Raw genomic sequence first — 27,171 nt, forward strand, 5'->3', positions numbered from 1 at the left:
TGTTTACAGTACACTAATTTGTGGTCACTGAGTAATGTCACGTAACATTCAGTGATGCTTTGAAAACATGGCTCATTATTTGTGGCTTGCTGATAAGATTGTTGAGTGAGCAATGACAAAGGAAGAAGCTTTTCGAGAACTGCATTAACTCGCCCTATATAAACCGTAGCAGAATTTTGTTTCAATGTTTTTTGGTGTTAACTGTTAATTTCTTGGCTAAATTTTCATGTCACTGTTACATTGTTGAATGGTGCATATGTGTCGTGCTGGAGTGAAGTTGGTTGTGTTTTGTTGTGCATTCAGCCATGTGTCATAGTATTAAAAGAAGTCCTACTCAAGATATCCAACAGCGAAACAGCTTTGCCCAACGGATAAATTTAGATGTCTAACTACACAAGAAGTCATTTTGTCTATTTCTGTGAAAACTATCCTAAAGAGTGGCTGCAGCATTTTATAAAAGCAACATCATCTTCTCAGCCATCTTCTTTTAAGCGCATTTAATCTCTAAATGTGTCATTTTGAGCTGAACTCTGGAGCTTGTACTATTAAGATATTGTATTAGCGGTAGAAATGTTCAAAATGGTGAATCATAAGGATTTGCTGAATTCAAAAATTTGAAGTCATCTAAGCAAGTCTCTGGGAACAGCTAGAAACTCTTTGGAACCCAATAACAAAAGTGACTGTAGAAAAGTACATAAAAACAATGGCAGCAAGAAGGAGGTCATACAAAATACTAAAATATTTGGTTAGTATGTGTGAATAAGGATTGTTTAGTTGTTCCTGTTTGTTATTTGCCTAATAAGTAACAACAGAATTTTTAGTTTGAAATCGGTTTTTTGAAAGATTTCTAAAATATTTGTGTTTTCTCGTGTTTTAAACAAGTGGCCTAGTAAATTTGATACGCACTCTATATTTTATTTTTATGCTACATTCCTTAAATATTTGCTCAATCTTTGCTGCTGTAACACTGAAAAGTTCCCCACTGTTGGATTAACAAAAGCTTATCTTATCTAATCTTATTTTATCTTATGGTGCATGTTTTGGTAGTTTGATCAACAAGTTGACATGCAACAAAAATGCGTACATCCTCAAAGAAAAGAAGGAGACTTTATCCAGAAAGTTAAGGTGTGTTATGGTGTCTGTTGCTGTTTTTTTTTTTTTTTGTTCTGTTGCTGCGACTAAACCCAAAGAAAAATATTGCTTCATTTCAGCCTGTGAAAAACCTTGCAATAATCCACTAAGAACTGACCTAGCAGACAGTTGTGACTGATGGTGTCTCCAAGATTAACAAACTAAGTTGAAAAGAAACAATTTCTATGAACATATTTGAGGATGACAGTGTTTGGAAATGTTTGCCATGTCAGACTAAAATTCTACAATAACGTTTGGTGTTTGTATTCGTCGTAAATTGGACAGAATCCTGACATATATGCTTCTAACAGCAGCTGCCTGTGCTGTGAGCTCACACCCGTCATGCCACTACATGCATGTCAGAGCATCAGTGATGTGATGAAAGTTACACAATACTGGCCCACAGGCGAGTGTCAGTGACCTCATGCAGGTGAATATACAGCTGGAGCAGCTTTTATCCGGAGTTTTTAGAACGATGAACTCATCCTGTTCATTATTTAACAGCCCTGATTATTACACATCTGTGGACACATCAGTCACCAGGTACATTATTCTTCTCTGGACGAGTCATTTCTGAATGGATTTCTTAACAAGTAAGTTTTAAATTTTTTTTTACTGTCTTGTTGCACCAAGTTAATGAACTGTTTGGTCAAATTTGTTGATTGAGGTTTAAAAAAGCTTGTTTAGAGATTTTGAAAGTTTTACTGATGACATTACATGTTTCAGTTTTGACTTGAAACAACGAAGCAAATTAATTGCACAGTCATTTGCATATTTTGTTCATTTGCATATTTTTGTACACTCTTTAAAAATATAGAAATAAAAATACTGTCACTCTTGTATATTCTGCTGATTTTTTCCTGCATTGTATTTTACATATTTTTAAAAATCTTCATTTTATGTTCATTTCATACACTAATATTTTATGTCGCCTTATTGTTTACCCCTTTCTTGAATATCTGCTGTAACAACTAAAGCTCCCTTTGGGCATTAATAAAATCATCTAAGTCAAGTCTAATTAGGCAATATTCTACTTTTAATGTATTTGTTGATTACTGATATAACTATTTTAGTTTTTTGTAACCAGTTCCTGTTAAAATAAATTTAAAAATGTGCCATTTTGCCCTTGATGTAGCCTCCTCTATTTATTAGGGCTGGACCCGAATATCCCAAATATCCAAATATTCGTTCGCTACGGCTACGGTGGTATCTGGATATTAATTTTGTTATCCGAATATTCGCGCATGGTAAATATGCCTATTTGCTGCCTTGACACAAGTTAGATGAGGAGACTGAGTTATTACTTTCGTATTTGTATGCTAACAGCACATTAGCTTAGGTTAGCAAAAAGACTGGAAAGAGCAGGGAAACAGCTAGCTTGGCTAAAAGCTGCCTACCAGTCCCTCTAATATATAATTTACTATCATGTGGAAATTATATACTGCTTTTCAGAGGGAAATCTGTGTTATAAAACCCTTTTTAGACCACATTTTTTAATCAGATACAGTAAAAATGTTACTTCATGTTGAGTTAAACTAACTGGCTGATGGCTGCAGATTCTTATTTACTGCACAGACATTTCTTTCAATTTTCTATGCGAAATCCAGTATCTCCCCTCAAATGTTAAACTATTCTTTTGAAATGAAGCAACATCTGCTTCTGAGTTCCTGTCAGAAGATGTGATATGATTTTTCTGCCAGAGATTGTTTCATTTGAAGTCTGAAATGGTGAAGATACATTTTTTTGTATGAATTTAATCTCCTTGTAATATCTCCTCAGATTAATCTTGCAGTCATTTATCTCTATGTTGGGAACCACTGAGCCACACTATATGTAAATGTTCATTTCAGAAGCGGCGGTTTCTCACCCTCTCGTCACCCAGCTTTAAATATAAATCAGTAAAATGGACTGTGTTCGGTATTTAATGGTACAGGGAGACTCATTGTACTCGTGTCATTTCACCCACAAAAGGAATCAGTCGGAAAATTAACATTTAGTAGGAAGGAGGGTAGGAGCTGTAGTATGTGGATGTACTGACAGCTGTCAGAGCTGCAATGCTGGCAACACTAGTATGTAGACAGGCATTTCTGAAGTGGGTTAAGTTGCAGTCAGATGCTCCTGGGTTGCTCACTGTATGTATAGTATGCCTCACGGCTTAAGAGATCAGATTGCAGAGAAGTGGGTGGGCTGTCAGCTAGACTGCAGGCTTTTCAAGAATCATCCACAACAGTGCTGCCAAACAGATAAGACTGTGTTTGACTCTTAGCAACAACGAGAGAAGAAAGCTCCATATTCAGAGCCATTTTCCTTCTCTCTCTCTCTCTCTCTCTTTTTTTTTTTTTACCTCTGAATGCTCCTCAGCACGTGCCACTTCTTCCTGCAGGAGGTTCTGCGCTGTCTGCAGGCTGTGCTTCTGGACATGAGCCTCTGCAACGACAAAGAAACATCAGTGATGCATGCGGAGCGAGGAAGATGAGGTATGACTTGTCTGGAGCTGCAAGAGGAATCCAGCAACCGAGAAACCACAGCAGAGAAAATTATTTTCCAAATCACAAAGAGGCTGCAGGGTATGTGCTGACGAGGAGACACTGGTGATGGAGTGGACAGTTTTTGGCCAGAAAAAGGGGAAACAAGGGCTCTGAATGTTCAACTTTGAGCTGTTCTGGAAGCTGATCTTACTTCAGTTTGACCATGAGACTCAAATCCATTTCTCATTTTTGCCATCTGCACCGATTATTCTGTCAGACACATCATTTAGATTTTCTCCCAGAACATAAATCTACAATATTCGACAAACAAATAATTAGGGATAAATGCTAATTATGCACAGCCGGCTCTTTTTTACTGAATTCTCTTTGAAATTGTACTCAGAGCGCACACATAAGAAATGTAAATTATTTATGCCCATGTCAATACAATAAAAAATGCAGGGAGCCTTGAACAAACATACGAGGGCAGCAGCTTACAAAACTATAACAAAAACTGTGTCAAATCTAATGTGCGACAGAAGATTTAAACCGGCAAATATCAACATTACATCAAGAACAAGCAAGCAGCAGCAGCGTGAGGGCTGATGGGACTGTGTTGACATTGTGATGCATCATCAAACTTTAAAACCCTGACAAATGCTGAAAGCTCTCCATACTTCTTTAAAAATTCAAACTACTTGGATCTTGGGTTCATTTTCTACTATATTTTCATTAGTTAGAAAAGCAAATATTATTGAAATAACATTTGTAAATGCATTTTATATGTCTGATGTTTTCTCTTGCCTCTTATCTGTCTACTTCCTATCAGTCCTGTCTAATAATAACCTTGAACTCGCTAACAAAAGGGATTCTCAGATCTAGAAACATCGCTACAAGTCCAACATGAGCAGTCACATGATTCGACAGGTTGTAAATCAAATGGCGGTTCATCCAGTTTATCAAACCAATAATTTGGAGGTAAAACTGAAGGTGAATGAACATGAAATGCAACAGTAAGGCCGCACACACATCCAGGATTGATGGCAGAGATGAAAAAGATTACCATGTTTTCTCCACATTAAAGAACACAGTAAAATGATAATATTTTATTCTACTCTGCAAACATTACATTTGGCTGAGATGTTCCATAATGTCAGACTGGATGCACCAATGTTTGCTTCCCGTTTTTAAAATGTTAAGTTTGAGACATTAGAGCTTGCAGAAAAAATTACAAGTTGGAAACTGGTAATTACAGAAACTCCCATATGACATAAACATGATGTAAGTATAGCAGGTCAAAGCTGAACCAACAAGAGTCAAAGCCAGGGTTGGGCAACATGTTCCAACCGTCACTGTCTGTCCAATAATTAGATATCGCTGACATTTTCACAGAGCTGTCTGACACGGTTGGCGCCAGTTCTGTTTCCCACACACTGATATATTCAAGGTGACCTGCCACAAAATTACGACTATTTTTAATTCAAAATGGGTAAAATCTGATTTCATTGTAGAGTTGCACTCCTCTGTCCTCTCTCTGTCTTGTGGAGGTAAAATCCATCATTTATTATCTGTTTGTTCATTTGTACATGCATCTCTGCTGATGGGGAACAAATTCATGTTAGCAGAGCAACTTCCATGTAGCTCAGCTTAATAATGGAAGAGTTACCGAAAGGGTCAAAAAGATTCAAGTTGAGGCCAACCAGAGGAGGTCTGTTTATGCTCCAGTGGTTTTTGTCTTTGAAAAAACGAACTCTTTCTTACATGGCAACACTGAACATAAGGTTTAAACTTAAACGAAAAGAGTTTGTGTTCATTATAAATGCTTTTGTACTTCTTCCTTGGGGGAGAGAGGAAGGAGGTCTTTCCCATTGCAGCGATGTAATTTTATTCTCCATTTTGTTAACAATAATGAATTTACGGACAACCCAGCAGTATGTTTGTGATCTAAACACACTGGCAACAAACTTGCTCATGCATCTGTGAACAGCCGAACATTCAACCCACATAATGGAATGAATTAGTTCTTTACAAATGGGTAGCCTCACCAACACTTCTGCACAAATTTGTCCAAAACGGACGCAATCAACTCTGATAAATGTCTCCATCTGTTCTTAACCCAACGCTGTCAATCTGAGAGACCAAACATTTCAATTAAGATATAAACATGTAAAGTACCATGTTGCCCTTCCAGCTGCATGGCTCCTTTGTGTGTTTTGATTTTAATCTGTACTGGACTCACTCTGCAGAGATGAGAAAAGGTAGACAGACACCAATACAACATTGCACAAACTGACTTTGGCCTCTGTAGATGGGGTTGTAAATGCTCAGACTAATTCTGGGGTAATTTGGGTTGCCAATGAAACCACAATGTGAGGGATAACCTCCTTAAACAGTGTTCAGTTTTGACAGTTTGGTCAATATTTGTGCAATACTTCTGTCACTGAAATAGCAAATGCTCTTTTAAGATGCATTTTTACATTGAATTTGATCCCCCATTTTTTCCCTATGGTCATTCATGAGGCAGCGCACACAGGAAACATTTGGAAAACTGCTACACTGAAATATGGGCTTCTCTGCAGACTTTATGGCTGATGACAGTGACTTAATCACCTCTGTTGGCATGTACAGTAATTCTCAAACTGTTCAATTAACAAATTAAAATGACAAAAATCGTCACAAAAACAGATAACCGATGATCAGCTAATCGCCGACAGACTTTATATCCATCCAATCATCCAACCCTTGTTCCAAACAGACAGCTTCCTCTTGCACATCTTTTCAGTAAAGCACTTCCAGATCTCAGCAGTCAACACAGACAGGGTAATGAATTTATTATTGAAGGAAATGATGGCAGACACTGCAAGAATGCGCCTGAATGAAAAAGGGGGGAATTATTCTTTGAGGAAATCCTCAGAGGCTTGAAATGCATTAACAAATATTACTTTTCCTGGATATTACTTAAGGACAAGAGTGGGGTTAAACAGAGGTCAAGAACCAATCTCTCTCTCTCTTCTTTTTTTCATGTCATCTTCCAACTGATGGCTAATAGAACAATTTTTCAAACCATGAGGGAGAGTCGTGAGGTGAAAGGAAACGTGCAGGAGGTCTAAAAGCAACTTGAAGTTAATTATTGTAGTTGAACTCAATGATTTCTCTGCTTACGGCACATAGCTTGTGGATTCGTGTACTTAAAGGCCTGACAAAATCTACTTCAAAAAATGCTCCTCAGAGACGAAACTGAACACAAAAAGACATGATACACTCTTTTTAGATGCAGTGTCATTTTCACTGCCAGAGGATATCATTATCTCTGATGGCCACTGTGAATAAAACCCCTTAAATCTGCTCTGGAATTAAAGCGAAGAGGTGCCTGAGAATAATCCTTTTTCTTGAGTATCAAAGTTGTCTGTATGTCTTTGAGCTCAGTGCAAACAAGGACTGAAAAGAGCTAATTTGGCAAACTTTTGATGGTGCCAATTTACCCAGACGTAAACAATGCGGGGCTGGAGCTTTACCGCACGGCATCGATGTTGTTTGAAGACGAATACAACGATCTTATTAAGGAGGAAAACAGACAACGGCTATGGAAATAAAACCCAAGTTGTTGGAAAATGCTTTAAAATACGGCTCTTAATTGGACATCTGGTAATTTCGGTTTGAGTTTTGTTTGTATTATGTTGTACGTGTTCATTTATTTGCTATTGAAGCACCAATCAGAATCAATGAAGACTCAAAAACAGAATATTCATTCAAGAATATTTAGTAGCATTGAATGATCAGTGATCACAATGTATGCATACATTCTCACTTGCTCTAGCTAACAGCAGTTGTCTAGTCTACGGAGAATTTCTGCAATCAACCATCACAAGGAGAACGCTAACACAGAGTTTACAGAGGTTTAAATATGACAATGTACTTCTATCTGATTGGTCTAAGTTACAGCAGATTCATCAGGTGTCTTCAGTCTTCGTCCAATCCGGTTAATCTTCATGTTGTATCCATAGACTGTATATAAAGATGGGCGTTTCATCTGGCTCCAAGAATGAAGCCCACCCGGAAGTGTCAAAAACTTGCAATATCACGCAGTCCGCTAGGGTTGGCTCTAAAAAGCTTTTGCTCCATAGACCCCAATTCATTTTTGGAAAAAATAAAATTTGATAGACTGATTTTCTACAGCTCAGGATTTTTTTCCCGTTAGTTTTCATGGTCAAAATGAGAGATCAGGTGGCCGATCTTAAAATAAATCAAGACTGAATTTTAAATAAATCGTTAAAGTTGGCGGAGCCAGGGGGCGTGGTTATACTTGATAGACAGTCTTGTCTGGAATGATTGACAGATCCTTTAGGGCGAGGCTTTCAGCAGTCTGGTTTCAGTCTGGCCCACCCATAGACTGGTCCTGCCCCTAGTTGCTCTCCGGTCCAGCCTGTTTGATGACGCTTTTTACGTCACTGGCTCCAAAACATTAAAAATGGCGACCAGGAAGTGGCAAAATCCAGGCTTCATTTTCTCGGCGTTGAAACCAACGGGTGACGTCACGGTTAGTTCACGCCTGGTTGTATCCAGGGGCCTGCTGTATGTATGTGTCAGCTCTTAAGGTTACGAAATAACTCAGGCATGACCTCTTGACTTGTAGGGAGTTTCCATGTGTGTGTGCTCAAACTTTGAGTTCTATCTATTTTAATCTGCTCTGCTTGTATTTAAAGTAAATAAATATTTCATTATTTAACTATCCCATTTAGCTTATTATTTTTATTATTTTATAGGATCGCCTTATCTTTTAGTTACTATTTAAGACATTTAATTTGGTTTGTTTAGGTGTGGTATATTATTATTAAATATTGTATTTTAGTTTCCATGTTTCTTTGGTCTCCTTTTAAGATATTTTGCAGCTTGGTACTTTAATATATCTGTTATGACTTTTAACCTAGTTGCTTCAGAGCATACATGATCGCTACTTATAGATATGTCTTCTGCTGCATCCTCACTTCTTCCACGGAATGGCCGCTCCTGTTTTTTTTACAACATCAGATTGTGAGCAATGACAGATAAAGATATGAGGTACGTCTAATCTTAAACTTTCGTTGAGCAACATTTCAAGATTCAAGATTCAAAATATTTATTGTACCCTTAGGTTAATTCAGTTTCCTCCACATCTCCTCTGTTGACCTGCAGCTCGTGTGTAAAGGGTCAGTAAGCACATTATATGCATACTAGTATATGCTTTGCATGGTTAACATAAATTTATTACAAGCAATAGTGCATTAATATGATTATGATTACATAATAAGGCAAGTTGTGATTAAATGAGATTAAATGATTACATGAGTTACGATTAAATGCAATTAATAGTTGGTTAAATGTGATAAGATATTATTAAATGTGATCAAATATTCCCAACAACTATAATCAGAAAATATAGTGATAGTCTGATTTACAAGCCTGGCATTTATATTGGTATTATATTGGTATTTATACTGGTATTACGATTATCGATATCTGCATTTATATCGACAGATTATTAACAAATTAAACGTGCTACTTCAAGTCTGATGCAGCCTCCTCAGTCTGTCTATTTCACTCTGTGGTCTTAGAAATGTCTCTCAAGAATATAAAAAAAAATTGAACAAGAAACGCAAGCCGTTGCCACAAACCAGGAAATCAGCTTCGCTCACAGTGTCTAATGCTACGCTACTATCAAGTGGCTAAGTTAGAAAGCAGCCACAAATTACTCTGCAAGTGTCTGGAAAATAATAATTAATAAAGCTTTAAAATCTGGACCTTAGACGGTCAAAAGTGATAGAACAGAGAAAGGTTAAGAAAACAAAAAAGAGATGAACCGATAAATCTCAGCTGATCACACATAAACAGAGGAGAGCCTAACTTAATGATTTCTATTTCTATTTTACATATTCAGTCATCCTTGCTAATGAAGAAGCTAGGTTATGAATGACAGCTTCTCTGCTATCACATGCTGCTAAAACATTATATATCAATTCCAGCTATCGGTTATCAATTGCTTTGATTATTGTTGACCCCCAATAAAATAAATAAAACTAAAAAGACACTTTGCACCACTAACCCCTGACAATCGGCTAGAAGCAGGAACGACGGCCACAGCAGGCCTGATGAATATGTATGTGGCGCAGTTTTCTCACACTAACGCAGCATGTGTTCACCTCCTGGGGGCCGCGGTCGGTCATCATTATAAACAAGCTCGACCCAGATGACTGCAAAGTGTGTCTTGTCCCTTCAAGAGATGCTGTGACAGCCACGCTAACCTCCATGTCAGACTGGGTTCAGTGGATACCAGGGGGGGAAATAAAGGTCACAGTAATGACTCTAATAACTCTAAGCCCCACAGGGAAAATCTCCACCCCCATCCCGTCTTATAGAGTGAAAACGGACGATGTGTGCAGGCAGTCACTTTCTGGTATTCACGTTCGGCAGCTGAATCTGATCTTTACAGGAGATAGATTTGCTTTAAAATGAAGGTTTCTGAGCTGAAAAAAAAAACCAGAGCATCAATGCAGCACACCGCCGTCACCACAGCATTAATAATCCATCGCTCCATTTTACGTTGTGGCCATCGTTGTGTGAACTCTTGTAGCAAGAAGCAGGCATGCATGTGTCCTGACCCCACGCTGCAGATGTGTGGAGATGGGGGCTGTAATGTGAGGTGACAGCCAGGCAAACAAATACTCTTAGAGCAGCTGTATGTGACCTACATTCTGGGAGTCGATGGGGGGGAAGTGGACCTGGAGGCTGCATTAAACAAGTGAATGGTGTCAGTGATGGAGTCACGCATTTTCCATGGGAGCAGATATGAGACAATGAGTCGCACTGCTGCTGTTGCTGCTGCTACAGTTTGACTGTAATGTGTTTTCCAAACTGCCCCTCGATGATTGAACAACTGGCCCTTGCAGCAGACGCAAACAGCAGAGATCTATCTGAAACCATTTTCAGTAGATTGAGTGCCTACAAAACTGCCATCATGACATCCGTAAGTGGACGTCTCAGAATTTCTTCCAACTAAACGGTGATAAGACAGAGATACTAATCATTGCATTTCTGGTTCTCAGTCTTTCTAAGTAAACTGTAGCCGATTCAGAACTCTACCAACTTCTTAGAGGAAAAACACATTTTATCAATCGACTGGTTTTGAAACTTAATCCAAAATCTTGCCTTCACAGTGTTGAAGAGCTTATGCATGAAATATATTTGCGTTGTCTTCTTATTTACCTCTGTTTCTCCAAGATCCTCAGGCACCTCTTTCCTTATTCTAACTCAGACACAAAGGTGACAGAGACTTTGCTGTCACGGCTTGTAGACTTGGAATGACATGCCCGAGGTAATCAGGGCAGCCAACACCGTATCTCGTCTTAAATCAGCGTTTTTAAGAAAAACAACCTTTCCATATCAGCTTCACGGTGATTTCTTCATAATTTAGGGTTTTTGTCTGTTTCTGTTTTGTTTCATCTTATTGAATCATGGCAGATTTGCTCTAAAAAAAAAGCTATGAAAGCATCATTTGAACTGTCTCTGGAAACAAAAAGTTGAGACACAATAATATATTTAACTCACACAGGACTGAAAGTATAAATAAAACACCTCAAGCTGCAGCTTTAAGGCATCAATCTTCATTACACGCTGCAAAACTAAACATTCGAATGCTGAAGACCGATGACAGATGAGATACTTTGCCGGGGGAACATTTCAGACCTGACGGAGGCTCAAGATAAAACTTCAGCAGGTCAACAAAACTTTTCTAAATCATCCTCTGGGAACAGACGGATGAACAGAGGGGTGGACACACAGTTGGACAGATGGACAAGATAATATCACCTCCCTGTGGCGGTGCTGGATCAGTTCACAAAGTTCAAAGCTTGTAAAAACGAAAAACACATTTCCCGGAGTGACCTGTTAGCCCAGAGGTTAAGGCGCATAATGCCAGTCCCTGCTGGGATCCCCTGCTGAATGCCACTCCAGGACTCCGCCTCCCCACATTTCTAGTCTAATGCTGACTGTCACTAGCAAATATAGACATAAAAAACAGTTCCTATTTCTTTCTGGGGAGATCTATCCATGCAAGACAGTGTCAGTTTAATTTGTTCAGGGGTTGTGATTTGTATCTGCAAACTACTTTGAAAAACTGAATTACACTTGCGAACAGTGTGGACTGAGAATAATCCAATCAATGTTAAGTGCCGTGAGCATCCCAATAGAAATCCCACTGACTTCTGCTAAAACATAATTTAAATAACAGAAGTAGCTGCAGAAAAACAAAAATCATGTTGTAATTGTATATTTTAAAAACTCAAATTAACTGCTGATTAACAGTTGGTAATGATCACAGGGTCTATGGAAATTTATTTGCAGCAATTTTGTCAGTCTTTTATTAAGGCATTTATTCAGCTTTTCAAATGAGAATGTCTAAATGCTTTTCTTAAACCATTAGTTCTGAATTGTTGGTTGGGCAAAAACAAGACATTTCAAGAGCTCAACCTTGCAAATTTGTTGTCCCCCCCACTATTTCTGGACAATTTAAGAGATATTTTAGGGATTAATCAAATAACTGAAAACACACATTATCCAAACATTCATCTACTAATACACCTACACCTACTACACCTACTAATTTGCATAGGAATTTCAAGAATGTCCGACGGCTGCAAACACGATTATACAAACACTATACGCCGATGGAAAGCTTAGATTCTCATGAATCCGCCCGTATAAACCACTTTCAGATGTGATTACCACAGCGGGTGAGAGAAACACATTTGTCCGACAAAAACAAATATCCATCCATCCGTTCTCTATACACGGCTTCAACGCACACAGCGCGACTCACATTTCCGGGTTCATTATTACACACAAAAAAAAGATTCCACAAAAAACGGCCATAATCCAACCTTTTATATCCAGATGACACAAGCCAGTAAACTATTTTATCCAAAACATGTCCTGAAGTCGGTATAAAATCCCCGAATCGGTCATTTTCAAGGAAATGCACCTCGCGATGCCCGTCCAATATTCCCTGTATTTTTCGTAATTTTTTTTATTTAAAAATAGAATATTAGCTATTTTTTGTACTGAAAACGGCTGGAATTGACTGAAGCTTAAAGGGTTAAAGAATCATCTGTTGCAGCTGTAGCATTTCTTAATGTGGCTGGATCCAGACATTTATTCATTCATTTTAAGAGATAGTTAGCAAAGAGAAGAAATTAGGTGTACGCTATCATTCAAAAGTTTGGGGTCACTTAGAAATGTCCTTAGTTTTGAAAGAAAATCTGTTTTTTTTCAGTGAAGACAAGATTCAATTAATCAGAAATACAGTCTATACATTGTTAATGTGGTGAATGACTATTCTATGGGTACAGAGGAACATTTCCAGCAATCGTCACTCCTGTGTTCTAATTGAACATTGTGTTAGCTAATGGTGTTGAAAGGCTCACTGATGATTAGAAAACCCTTGTGCAGTTATGTTAGCACATGAATAAATGTTTGAGTTTTCATGGAAAACATGAAATTGTCTGAGTGACCCTAAACATTTGAATGCTAGTGTATATTAAGTAGATATTCCTTCAGAAGTATTTATAAATTGCTAAAAATGGAAGTGTTTCCAGGAATTTCTGGTACATTTTGTTTCTCTCACTCTTTAAGCCAAACTGGCTTGGATCTCATATTTCTGCAGCGTGTCACAGCTTCATGCCGGACAGATCACTGAACATGTTTCAGAAATCGTGATGCCGGATGCGACAGGTTTTCAGTCCGTCAAAGCTGAAGAGCCAACAAAATAATCGCATCGACTGTCACGCGCTGATGGCCCTGAATCCCGGCATGAGCAGGTTTGGAGACGGCATTGAAATCTGCTACAGTGATCCGAGATGATGTGGAGTCAAAACTTACATCACATTCTTGTTGGACTGGTGCTGTGGCAACGCTGATCGATGTGACAGTCTCCTTAAATGCACTGTGGACCGTGCAGCAGCCTCTGAGCAAAAACAGTTGTCAAGACCTTAATGGAGACCTCTGGTGAATTCACTTCTGCCTGAGCTGAACTCGCTCTACTTTGGTGATAATAAGAAGCGTGATCGAGACTCTGAACACATGTTGGAACCACAGTGCTGCTGCCCCAGTGTCCTTAATGCTGTCGGTAACAAGCAGAGGTTAGTCATGGGAGGATGCCGAGGCAGCTTTCAGGCCTCCACATTCAAACAAATTGCCTGTCAGAGTGTCTCATCTCATCACAATCTCCCTCAATTAATACAGACTTTTAACTCCTCTCTCTCCAGCTCCTTTTTATTGTTCTTTGCACAGACATTTTTTGTCTCTTTTTGTGGATACAACAGAGAGCAACACCAAGGATGCCTTTAAGGAGAGAATGTCTGAGAGCGTGCGCCGTTATCCCCATTGGTTTGATTAACGCACAAAGACAAGAGAAGTCAAAAGGTCGCTGCTTCAGCTGCACAAACACAGTGACAAGAGGAAAGCTGCCCCGGCTGAAGGGACTGTGGGGGCATTCAGAGGCTCGCCTACTATTTTGGGTCACGTATGTGCAGCAGGGTAACGTGCAAAACAGCTGTGTGCTCAGAAGTAGCTCTACAGAAAAGACAGGAAATGTTTTATAGTCTGAACACACAGCAGCACAAATCATCAGAGCAGCAAGAGGTAGATAATTTGGGGTTTTTAAACAGTTAATTAATGACAATAGGGGAAAAAATTATACTTTAAATAAAATTTTCAAGGCATAACGCGACTACATTCAGTCACACTATGCTGTGACTAAGTTGATTCAACTGAGATCTGACACACAAACAGCAGAAGTTATTCTGCAGCCGCCTGGTGCTATTTGCATATGATTTAACACAGGTAAAGCATCTACCAATTCAGATTTAAATCAAGTTTTTTAACTTCAAAAACAGGTCCATATGGCACTTTTTGCATGCCAGAAGACATATCATGAGCAGCAGAGCATGTACACTTGGAAACAAATTCAAAAACAAGGATTCATATTTCCAGGATTTTATACATAAAAACCCTCAGGAACCAGTAAAGTCAATGCACAGTTGCAGGGTGGGACTTTGTGTATCATTATTCTTATTTCTATTTTATGGGTCGAGCATGCACGGCTGAATTACTCCAATATTACAGCATATTATTGTGTAGATTAATTTCAGTGTTTAAGCAGAATCGTAGGTGAGCTGGTGTGCTGGAGCTGCAGGTAAGAGTGATTCTTAATATAATATTTCACAAATGGGGTGGGGTATGGGGTAACACAAGAGCGCAGGGTCAGCCGCGGTACAGCGCCCCTGGAGCAATCAGGGGTTAGGTGTCCTGCTCAGGGACACCTCGACATGAGCACGACGGGCAGGGGATCGAACCGCAACCCTCCGGTTGCGAGACGGCCACTCTACCCACTGAGCTATGCCGCCCCAATATACCGATTTAAACACATCTAGAAGCTAGAAAACGTCAATTGGATTGCATTTAATGAACATTTTAGGCAGTGTTCTGTTATTTCTGTAAAAGTTGCTCTTTTATCCTGAAGAAAAACTGCAAGATTTTAGGAAAAATGTCCTTCCATCAGTTTTATTTATTGGTTTCTAAACTTATCACAATATACTGTGTCCAGCGTGCGTGCTTACATCAACTGTGATGTATTTTGATTGATTTGAGACATGATTATAGGAAAGAAAGCACAAATAAGAACCTCCAGCCTATTGAGTTATCCACATAATCAGCAGTCACCATAGAATTTTCCAGAATAAAAGCTTCTGCTTCAAGGCCAGATTGCTTTGACTTCAGCGATTAAATGAGATAGAAATGCTGCAGTCAGACAGAAAATATATATTAAAAAAAATCATCAAATCTGCATCAGGAAGTGGGCTGAGCTACAGTACATGACAAAGAGAAATGTCAGAAAAATATGAAGCCCATTCTTGCCTTTAAGCACAGCACATTTCCACGCTGCATGCCTGACCTGCCGATAATGTCATCTGTGGTCAAAGGCAGCTGAATATCAATTAGACTGACTGATGGAGCGGCAGCTGGAAACACAAACACGGAGTTGCCGCCGGTCGATAATAATGAACACGATTCTTTCTTTCCCCGAAAAAAGCTGCTAAATCTACTGTACTGAACGGTCACAAGAAATCAAGTAAAGGAGCTATCTGCAGCTGATTACACACAAATAGGTCACGCTACTACAGATGGGGCCTTGCAGGACATGGATGTAACGGAGGCTTGAAAATTAGCCAGCGAGTCAGCAGTGAATTACACCCCTGCAGCACTTTGGCCTCATGTTTGTCCTCTGTAGCACAACAAAACGTGGCAACCTGAGAGGCTCTCTGTTAGATCCAGCACAAGTGTGGTAACGGCTTCACAGCTTCTTGTAAAATGCTGCAAACTGAAAGTAACACACTGCTGAATGCCACATTCCTCTGAGAGGAGTTCAAATGGAAAATAAAGACCCTGTTTCTTTCCCCACCATCTTTTCTGTTATAGCACTTATAGCTGTGGTGTGGCCTGTCAATCAAGGGGAGATCAGCACCATGACATCGTTTTTCCTTCGACTGTCTGCGGGTTGACAATCTTCCTGCAGCCTCACGGTCATGGTCAGCGGAGCTCACGGGATTAAAACTGGCTCTGAGACATGTTTCTACAAGTGGAAGAACTCATTTCACAGCTTTATGTTCAATCTATTTCAAGAACTTCACCAATTTTTCCCCATTAAGAAGTCTTTATAGGTCTCATTTTTGTGATTAACTTGTCTTTTTTTTTTGCTGGTATAGACCACACATCTTTTCAAAATAAAGCAGATGGATAGAACCAGCTATGAATATAGCAACACTTGCAAGTAATTACTTATAGCCAAATGAAAAGAAAAGAAAAAAATAAACCGACAACCACGCAGACAAACAAACTACACAAATATGCGGGAGCTGTCAGAAACATTTTACCAATACCAGCTATTACAATATTCTCATCATGACAAGCAGTTCAGTGTGAAGCTGCATGGGAGTCATACTAATACATTGAAATGATCTTAATTACTTTACACTTTTTTAATCATGCATCTAGATTTTTCTACATTTTCTGTGCAAATACAGACTCTCACTCCACAGCAGCTTTTTGTTTGTATTTCTTATTTTTTCATTTCCCATTTGTTTTATTTTAACTGTGACAAAGTAACACTTCAAGCTCAAACACAGCCTGTTAATCTTACTTTGATAAATGCCTATAAACCATGCAGATACGGATGAAGAAATGGGAAAATACAGCAAGCAAAATTGTGAATATGACTGTACAAATTGTATCCGAAAAAAAGTAAAAAACTTTTTTGCAGGCATGTTTGTGTCAACTAAGATAGCAGAGCTTCTTCACAATGTCAGATTTTGTTCAATCATTGTTATTTGGGACCCAAAAAACAAAGTTCTGTACAAGATTACAAAATAAAATATCTAAAACAGGTATCCACGGATTACAATGTTCTTGACCTAAGGCGTTTCATCATTACAACCAGTTACAAGCGGGGCCTCGGTTTACGACATACGGTGTTTTGTCATTACGTTAGAACTGGTTAGGTGGAACTTGTTAATGAGCGGGGCAAATGATTTTGTCATCATGCAGCGAGCGAAGCAGATGAATACGTCGTCACACGGCACTATAAGATGGCTTTGTTTACATTTGCCGGTTGTACACCACCTTAGATTGCGCTACATTCACTCTCTCCTTGCCTTTCATTATGGTTCCCAAGCACAGGTCAAACTCTTATGATGGCAGTGCTTTGAAGAAAAGGAAAGCCATCTGAAATTAGATACAGAAAAACGCTCAAATTGTAAAAACAGTGTAACATATTCTGTTATCTTCTTGTAAAATGACTCATACATGCGTGAAAGTCATTGGTATTCAAGACTTTTCCAAAGAACTGATCGATATTGTGATGTATGTAACACCTTTGTTTACATCTTTGCCATAACGTGGTGCACGCAACAGCTTGGTGTACATGTTCACTGGAGTTCTGACTTGTGGCGAAAAACGACTTATGTCAATCCGTAGGAACGGAACTCCGACATAAGTCGAGGACCCTCTGTAGAGAGATGGTGCGGCAACATATTTCCTGAATTCTGTCAGAGTTGGCACAGATTTACCCTATTTTACAAAGTAAAATTTGACAGTACCAGACAACAAAAAACACCAAGTCAGTAGTTTCTCCTGATGGAAACACGAAGCCCATGAAGAGCCAAAAGTGGTCGCACAATGGGTGAATGTGACGTATCTTGTAAAGCGCTTTGGGTACCTTGCAGGTATAGTAAAGCGCTATATAAATACAGACCATTTACCATTTACAACCCCACTAGCAAAAACAAAAACACACCAAAAACCCCTAAACCCTCACACAGAACTAATCCTAAAGAATCTCTGCAGTGATTGATGGAATCCCTTCCCCTGCGTCCCGTCTGACAGACTCATCTAACTGCTACCAACTGTGAGTAACACCCCCAACATCTTGCTCTGTGTATCCTCTGACACCACTTCTATCACTCTGAATCCCTAAAATATGTATCAGACGCTGAGAGAACTCTCGGATTCAAAAAGCGAATGTGACCTGACAGCAAAACGCCTCATAAATGCCTAAAATCCACATCACACAAAGTTCCTATCGCACACTGAGAAACACGTGGGAACATTCACGTCTTCTCTAAATCCGTCAAACCCACAAGTGGATTGTTGACTTTAAGTCAAAGGGCGCAATCCTTTTATTCAAATCTGAACATGGAAAGTCCCAAAAAAACAAAAGGCCTTGGTTACCAGACACCACATGCACTTTGTTCTCCAGCCGCGGAGGTGCTGGATAGACGCTGGGTTCTCAAAGGAAGTGAACATAAAAGCTTCGTCTCACGGCTTCCATTCACTCAGATTTGCTGCGATAGCAACAAACAAGCTCATAATCTCATTTTTATGACCACACCCAACATCACAAGAACAAGAAAGAAAATGAGACATAACAAGTACAGTCCTGCCAGTCTGACCTCTGTTTGTCCTGAAGTCGTGGGTGTGAAGAGAATTTACCGCGTGGTCAGTCTGTAAAGATTTAATTGGATATCTTTTTATGATTTGTGTTGTCACGGAACTTAATTTCTGCACTTTCATATTCTTTTGCATGGAGTTGCACATGGATTACAGCAGACGAAAGAAGTAACAGACAAAAAGGGCGTCTGGTCATAAAGTGCAGCAGTCAAACAGCTGAAAACATTCAATGGCATTAAATGATCCGCCACAGTCTACCAACTTAACTGCTGCCAGCGGCCAAACATGAGCCAATTCTATTTTTTTTATTTTTTACTTCCTTTTATGTCCTTTTATCAAGTGCAATCATGTAGTACAGGCACATGTTCAAAGACACAATGCAGGATAAATGCCTCAAGGGGCCGTTCATGGATTTCTGCATCTTCACAATGTCCATAAATAGTTCACACTCTCAGAAAACACAGATGAACAGTGACATTCATCCATGAACACAGAGATAAATATGTATTTTTAAAGAACATTCACATTTAAAGGAGAAACATTTTTTGCATGAGTTGTCTCGCTCCATCTCAGACCACATCAACTGAATAAATCTGAAATTATTGGGAACTGTTTAGTGAAGAAAGCATCTAGTTTTACTTGTAATCTTGCAGTTATTATATTATACATTATAGTATTATGTGGGTCATCCAATCTCTAATCATCAGTTTTTTAGGACATATCTACCAATTCAGTAATGAGTAATTTTCACACTGAAATTTAAGAAAATCTCAAGAATTAAAATTTTCACATCTTCAACTCAATCAGCCGTATATTCAATTTAGGGTTTACAGTGGCAACAATCACGGATTTGCAGTCATAATTCTTACAAATTTTGGCTCTAAGGCTGCAACTAATGATTATTTTCATTGTTGACTAATCTGTCCATTATTTTCTGCATTAGCCAATTAGTTGTTTGGTCTATAAAATGTCAGAGAAAGTTGATAAATAGCAGTTTTCCCCAAAGATATTCAGTTTACTGTCATAGAAGAGTAGAGACATCAGAAAATATTAATATTTAAAAAGCTCAGATCATGGAATTTTGAATTTTCTTCCTAAAAATTATTTTAAAAAAAAATCTCTCCACCAACACCGTGGGCAGCACAACACAAAACTTTAATTGGTTATCAATTATCAAAATAGTTGGCAAATAAGTTGATTCACTCTTGAAGCTGTAGCTGTTGTATTCAGCTGGTTAATCTACTATTTACATACTCATTTTAAAATACACAAAAAGATTATTTCAAAGTTATGGCTTAATGGTCAATGACCGAAATGTCTACTTCTGTACTAGGCAAAATCCCCCTTCTATGTCTACACTTCCACTGTCAAATAAAGGCAAAATACCAAAAACACATAAATAAAAATGGTGAATTAATCAGAAAGTTGATGCTACATGCATGTTATCATGACAACATATTGATGCTAATGTGTCTCAGACCAACGTTAGCCTTGATACACGTTGAACACACGCAGAAAACACAAGAATTTAAAATAAACTGCATTGTTCTTGTATTAAACTGTAGAGCTATAGGGAGCTGTAAGGTCAGAATGATGTTTCACTATGACATAATTGTACATACTTGCAGATATGGTTTTTGAGGAAGACAACCAATTTGTTTGGCAAACACGCTATTCCAGGTAACACTAGGAGCTGCTCAATAGTAAATTGACATAGTTCCAACAGAGCAGGACAGACCTGACAATGTTAAAACGAAACTGATATAGAATCATCCAGCGAGGTGCGCCAAGAAATATGTTTAACACAACCAAGCTTTCTGTGTTAATTTACTCTACAAAATTTAAAACTCCAATTGATCAAGAGATGACAGGTATCAGGACAGTGGTTGTCAATTTTCTTTATCAATTCAGGTTTTTTCTCATTAGCATGCCAATAAAAGTGTGTTTGACTTATAATTTGACTCTTTTCCTACACAAAATGACATTATTGTGTCATTTTAATGGAAAGCTATGGGGAAAATGAAAACTTTATTGGTATAAGAAAGTAGAAAATGTTAATCATGTAACTTCATTAATAAATATGTATTTTACTCCTCAGTACACTCTCAGTGCAGCCACATATATATTTAATGTAACAGCTGCACATTTGAGCTCTTTACCTTCACACATTTAAACATGGCACCCAACATGTGCATTTAGGTCTGACACTGAAGCTATAATGAAAGGTACATGGGCAAATCAAGTGGAAGTAATTTTTGTTCATCATTCTCTGTGATGAATACAAATAGTCTGATTTCTAAACTGTCATCTATTTGCTGCAACATCAACAGACTTGGCAGCAAATCAGGGCCAAGCATAAAAACATTTTTATGCATTTTCCGCATCGCCAGTCAATGCATGTAGGTTACTATGGCAACAGCATGCCTACAGTTCGCCTACTGAAAAAGCGCAGCTTTGTTGGCTGGTATTAATTAATGTACAGTTCAAGTTTTAATCTGTATCAGTCATAGAGAACAGTGAAAGGCAGCCCTTTTACAGCTAATTTAAACCCCAAACTGGTTAGTTGTACAGCATGAGCTGCCAGGGTGATCTAGCCAGGATGAAACAGAACCACTTTTGTGACATGTAAACTCTGGCTTTAGGCTCAACACATCTCACTGACCCATTAATCTCATTGTACTTGGGTCTTCTGGAAGGAGGCGAACAGGTTGTGGGTGTTCATCAACAAGATGACAAACAATCCTACCACCAACAGGAGCTTCAGACAGCGGTACAGGCAAGTTTGAGAGGCAAGAAGCGCAGCATGATAGGGACAGGGCAGGGGGTATTGAGGGATAGGGACTGACACCAACAGGGAAACACTACACAGTGGATGTTTTAGCCATGAACGCAGCTTATTATCAATGTGATTTGTGGCTTCATTTTACAGCAGATAAACATACACCACCATTCAAAAGTTTGGGGTCACCCACATAATTTAATGTTTTCCATGAAAATTCTCACTTTTATTTGTGCTAACATTATTGCACAAGGGTTTTCTAATCATCAATTAGCCTTTCAACACCATTAGCTAACACAATGTAGCATTAGAACACAGGAGTGATGGTTGCTGGAAATGTTCCTCTGTACCCCTATGGAGATATTCCATTAAAAATCAGCCATTTCCAGCTAGAATGGTCATTTACCACATTTATAATGTCTAGAGTGTACTTCTGATTAATGTTAGCTTTACTGAAAAAAATGCTTTTTATTCAAAAATAAGGACATTTCAAAGTGACCGAGAACTTTTGAAAGTTAGTGTACTTTTGCTTGTATTTTTAGTTCTGAAACTCCCATCCAAACCCTTCGTACCACTTCAACATGAAGTTTAACCGGTCTGCTGTGCCTCGTTTTAACTCTGAGGCTACGATTGGATAACTGCAGTTCAGGGACGAGGTTCAGCGACTGATTAGTTTACCTCTGCTGGACTACATCTGCTTCAGCAGTGAGTTCACAAAGGAGTCCCATGAACACTTTCCAACAACCCCTGAGGAATTAAAAGTGGCCACACGGGTGCATAAACACAGCAAACAAGTCACTTATTTTGTGAACACAGATGTGAGACTGTGATTGCGGACGTATCGCTGACTAACACTTACTGTAGTTGTTGCTGACGTGCTTTATTGCCAACCGAAGCTGCCGTCCCTTGTAATATGCTCTATTTCTATGTGTTTTTGGATAAATTAAAAATGAGTTTCAAACTGTAAAGTGCAAATTCTAGAAAGAGGCTCTGGTGCTTAGATTCATGGATTCTGACACCATGTTTGACAATGTGTGTTGATGTTTTAAATAGCACTGTAACTGAGCCAAAAATATCTCAGGATGCTGTCAACACCTGGCCCGTCAAATAAGTAACAACAGACCTCAAGACAAAAAAAGGATGTTTATTATTAGAGCAGCATGAGCTTATTTTCCATTAAACAACCCTGTCTGCTAAAAGTGACATTTATAGTCTTCTAAATGGCAAAAACAATTACGTTTTGAGATTAACAAGTCGCCTGAAGTATCTTCAACATCACTGCAGGTTCGGTCTAAAAAACTTCAAAATGTTTATGTAAAACTGTTTTCATTAACATTTATATGGTTGTCTTTAGGCACCTGGTTTGTTTATATATATATATATATATATATATACACAAATAAACAACAGCAACTTGAAGCACAAGACACAAAATATAAATTTTTTTGACATTTAAATGGAACTACGGTTTGATTTCCGCAAACCTTAAGCAATTTACAGTGAAATTCAGGATGCAAATCTCAGTGTTTGGTGTTAAAATCTCAGTGTTTGGTGTCAAAGTCACCAGAGCTGCAACGATTAACTGATCGATTGATTAGTTGTCACCAACTACTTTAATAATCAATCAGTTTGGATACATTTTTTTAAAATCCTTTGATTCAGGCATTTCAAAATGTAATATTTTTTACTTTCTTTTCTCTTCTATGACAGTAAACTGAATATCTTCAGGCTGTGGACAAAACAAGTCATTTGAGGACAACATCTTGGTCTTTAGGAAAATTTTTCACCATTTTCTGAGATCTTCTAGCCCAAGCAACCAATCAATAGATTGAAAATAATGTTTACTTGCTGCACCATCCACTCTAGTCTGTTCTATATAACTGCAGGTGCTGTAGAAATGTAGCAATGACTTTTCTATTCAAACATCAACCATATTTATTACTAAATATTCATAACTTTGAGGTGACTGGGTAGCTTTAAATGAAGATGCTAACCTATGTGATAAGGATTTATTCATCCTGAACCATTTGACGTCTGGTTTTGCACAAAATTTCTTCAGTTCTGCACCTTCTGTGATTCAAACAGTTGCTGTCAGGAGTCTGTTTATATCTGCAGGAACAAACATTTTCCAGCTTGAGTTCCACCTGGAACATATTGGCAGTGCACCAGCATGATACAGCGAGCTAGCAGGGTTAGCCTTAACAGCTGAGCAGACACTGACAGTTGCATTAAACATGTACGATGAGTTGACTCACGCTACACAGTGAGTTTGAGTTTTAATTGGTGTTCCTGTGCAGGGAGAATCTGCAACTCACACTGTATGGATCAACCCACTGTGGAGTTCACACTGAATGTAAACAAAAAGACTCCAGAAATAACTTAACCCTTTACCTTTACGCTTCAGTGCGTCGTAGGTGTACAGCCGGCGGTACACTTACTAATTTGCATAGGAATTTCAAGAATGTCCGACGGCTGCAAACACGATTATACAAACATTACACGCCGATGGAAAGCTTAGATTCTCATGAATCCGCCGGTATAAACCACTTTCAGATGTGATTACCACAGCGGGTGAGAAAAACACATTTGTCCGACAAAAACAAATATTCATCCATCCGTTCTCTATACACGGCTTCAACGCACACAGCGCGACTCACATTTCCGGGTTCATTATTACACACAGAAAAAAAGATTCCACAAAAAACGGCCATAATCCAACCTTTTACATCCAGACAACACAAGCCAGTAAACTATTTTGTCCAAAACATGTCCTGAAGTCGGTATAAAATCCACGAATCGGTCGTTTTCAAGGAAATGCACCTCGCGATGTGCGTCCAATATTCCCTGTATTTTTCGTCATTTTTTTTTATTTAAAAATAGAATATTAGTGATTTTTTGTACTGAAAACGGCTGGAATTGACTGAAGCTTAAAGGGTTAACAGATATAACAGCACTATACCTGATACTTGTATTAAGTGTGAGAAGGAAAAATGTACACTTTTCCATTGTATTTGGCAATTTACAGAAATACAAAAAATCTGGCAAGAAGTGAAACAACATATTCAAAATATTTTACAGATTCAAGCACCCTTAGTCCCACAGCTATTTAAATTAGGTTTATATCCAGATAATTTGGAGATTAAAAATAATCAACAAATATTTGTAGATGTAAGCAAATTAATGGCAAAAAGAGTAGTAACCCTCTCATGGGTAAAACATCAGAAGACCAAGAGTAAGTAGGTGGTCATCTGAGCTATTTTCAGCTCTCCACTCAGAGAATATTACCTATACAATAAAACACCAACGACATAAATTTCATCAGATATGGGACCCGTTCATTTACTATGTTTCAAGAACAGATTTGTCATGTGTGATGGAAGAACCCAGAGGCATGCAAACAGTGGCCCTCTGCGGTACCCAACAGGGTAGAAATAGGCTTCTTTCACAAGTAAAAAAAGACTATAACTCACTAACCTGATCCTCAACCAATAAATTGAATAATTTGGAGGATTAGGGGTGGGATGGTTGACATGTTTGTTTACTACATGAAATTGTATTTCTTTATGTTGTAAAAACAATAAAAAGAATGTTGTTTTAAAAAAATGCCTATAGTCGCTTTTGTCCAGTGACAATTCTGATAAAGTTTTCAAGCAAGATGCCCACAGTGTTGATTTAAAAAAAAAAAAAAAAAGGGTATCATAACTTTTTTTTTAAAGATGAAACTGCACTGCTGGCCTTAATACCAAATTTAGGTTAATTGTGAAAGTTTCCCTTGTCTTTTCACTTCACTTTTTTGTATCTTATTGAATCTTTTCTTATTGACAGTATGTAGCATGCAGAACTGTGAATCTTGTGTACAGCTACAACCCGACTACGCACACACAAAAGCCTGAGAGTCACTAAGAAAGCAGAGGGGAAACAGATGCTGATAATATTTGTGTGAAACGGTCCAGAGCAGAAACACTCCAAGGTTTCAGCTCCACCTGGGGACCACGACCACGGCTCACTTGGCGAGCTTTCCCCGACCACAGATCAGCTCCACCAAACAGCAGGATGTATTAAACAATACAGCTGTCCGCCTTGATCCAATCCACAGTTTGTCTCTGCTGCGATTACTCGCCTCAAGTAAAGCCTCCTCATTCATCTTTCTCCCCCTTGTTGCGCAAAATGAGAATCAGATGTTTTGCAGAGGAAGGACGGATCCCGCCCATCCTGCTCTGCTGGGGAGGTGGGATAGCATCTGCGTATTGCACACACATCGACAGGAAGTTTAACATTCCACCCAACTTCCATCACTGGCCGGCAGCTGAGGCACAAATCTGGCAATTCCTTTTCATTATGGTAAACCAAGCTCTGGGCTTGATCCATAGAAGCCTACGCATGGACTTAGAAATAAGCAGCGGTTGACATTACCTATGGAAATGAATGCAGCGGGATTTATTTTATCACCTGTTCTTGGTTTGGCTTCCACTGTGGAGGAATTTCTGCAGCTTGCTCGTGAGGCTTAAAATTTAGGACCAGGGCTTAGAAGACATCCTCTGGTGCTGCCCTATCGCTGCCCCGTCAAAAGCATGACTTTCCTAAACAAAGACAAGGCCCCTTTCACCCCACAAATTCCTTGACAACTGCTGCAAGCTTCCTGCTGGCATTTGATATGCTCCATTTCGTTCCCATGACCAAGCTCCAGTCATGCTGAGGCTTTCGCCGAGCTGTTGAAGGCTCGTCTCGCTGACACTCTGACGCTTTCTCTGCACTCTGATGTGAAACTTCTCTTATTCTCTGCACCAGCGAGATTGTCACAGTGAGTCAAATGTGATTTAAACTCAGGTTCGCTTTCTATGTCTCCAAGTGCGTGGAGAAGCTGTGTGTGCTGCTGCAATTACAAGGGAAGACAATGAGAAGCCACTGTGGGATATCATGTGTAATTAGTTTTAACCTTCAGTGGTTAGGATGTAGGCTTTTCTTGGGTTTTTGGTTGTTTTTATTCAAGTCTGCATAAAGCCTTATGAAATCTCTGCAGTCATCTAAGTATATGAGGGCTGCAGTGATAGTGAACTGCGTAAGGTCAAACACAAAGAGGCCCTATGATCAGCAAATGAAAAATTCCTCCCTTTTCAGTGCTTCACTTTCACTTAGGAAGGCCATATTTATCCATTCAGTCCTGGAATCTGAACCAATGACCTTGTCATTGAAACCACACTTCTCTTGACTTATGTCTTGACAGTGATCGTCCACTGGCATCCCATCCATATGAAACCAGACCCAGCCACCCCTTCCCCTCTCTCTGTCTCCTCAGTGGTGGGGGTAAACTCACCAAGCTGACTCTGTTTTTCCCAGCATGTGGTTGCCAGGTTGGACAGTTCCCGGTATTTCTCCGCCAGCTGGAGTTTGCCATTATTAAGGCGGGGTTGCCGGGCGAGGCTCTCCTCGGCCACGCTCCGGTTGGTGGTCAGCAGCATCTCCCTGTCCACTTGAAGGTCCTGGAACTGAACAAACAAAAACCAAAGTCATGTCAAATTGAGCTGTCAGTTTGCTCTTTAACAGCATGACAAAGCCTCACAGACTCACGTGACAACCATCTATCACGCATGTAGAACAGCTGCACAGCAATCCTTATGTTGCTGCATTAAATTATGCACAGGACATCATAAATTCTGGTAACATTCATGTCTACCAGGAAGAGACTTTCATTTGTGCACCCACCTGCAAAAGGGGAAATGAATTTGCAACTGTTAAGATAATCATTCTCTCCCTCCAGCC

General features: G+C 39.0%; 1 protein-coding gene across 1 annotated transcript in view; it reads right to left on the minus strand.

The window, feature by feature from the left end:
* Window positions 1–27,171, minus strand: part of vps37d (VPS37D subunit of ESCRT-I) — a 51,349-nt gene that overhangs the window by 15,395 nt on the left and 8,783 nt on the right. The window contains exons 2-3 of the mRNA XM_022212730.2: window positions 26,726–26,897; window positions 3,476–3,558 (exon numbers count right to left, since the gene is read on the minus strand). Coding sequence (XP_022068422.1) covers window positions 3,476–3,558; window positions 26,726–26,897 — 255 coding nt within the window. The remainder of the gene's footprint in view (window positions 1–3,475; window positions 3,559–26,725; window positions 26,898–27,171) is intronic.

Source organism: Acanthochromis polyacanthus, chromosome 17 (assembly GCF_021347895.1).
Source record: "Acanthochromis polyacanthus isolate Apoly-LR-REF ecotype Palm Island chromosome 17, KAUST_Apoly_ChrSc, whole genome shotgun sequence".
NCBI lineage: Eukaryota > Metazoa > Chordata > Actinopteri > Pomacentridae > Acanthochromis > Acanthochromis polyacanthus.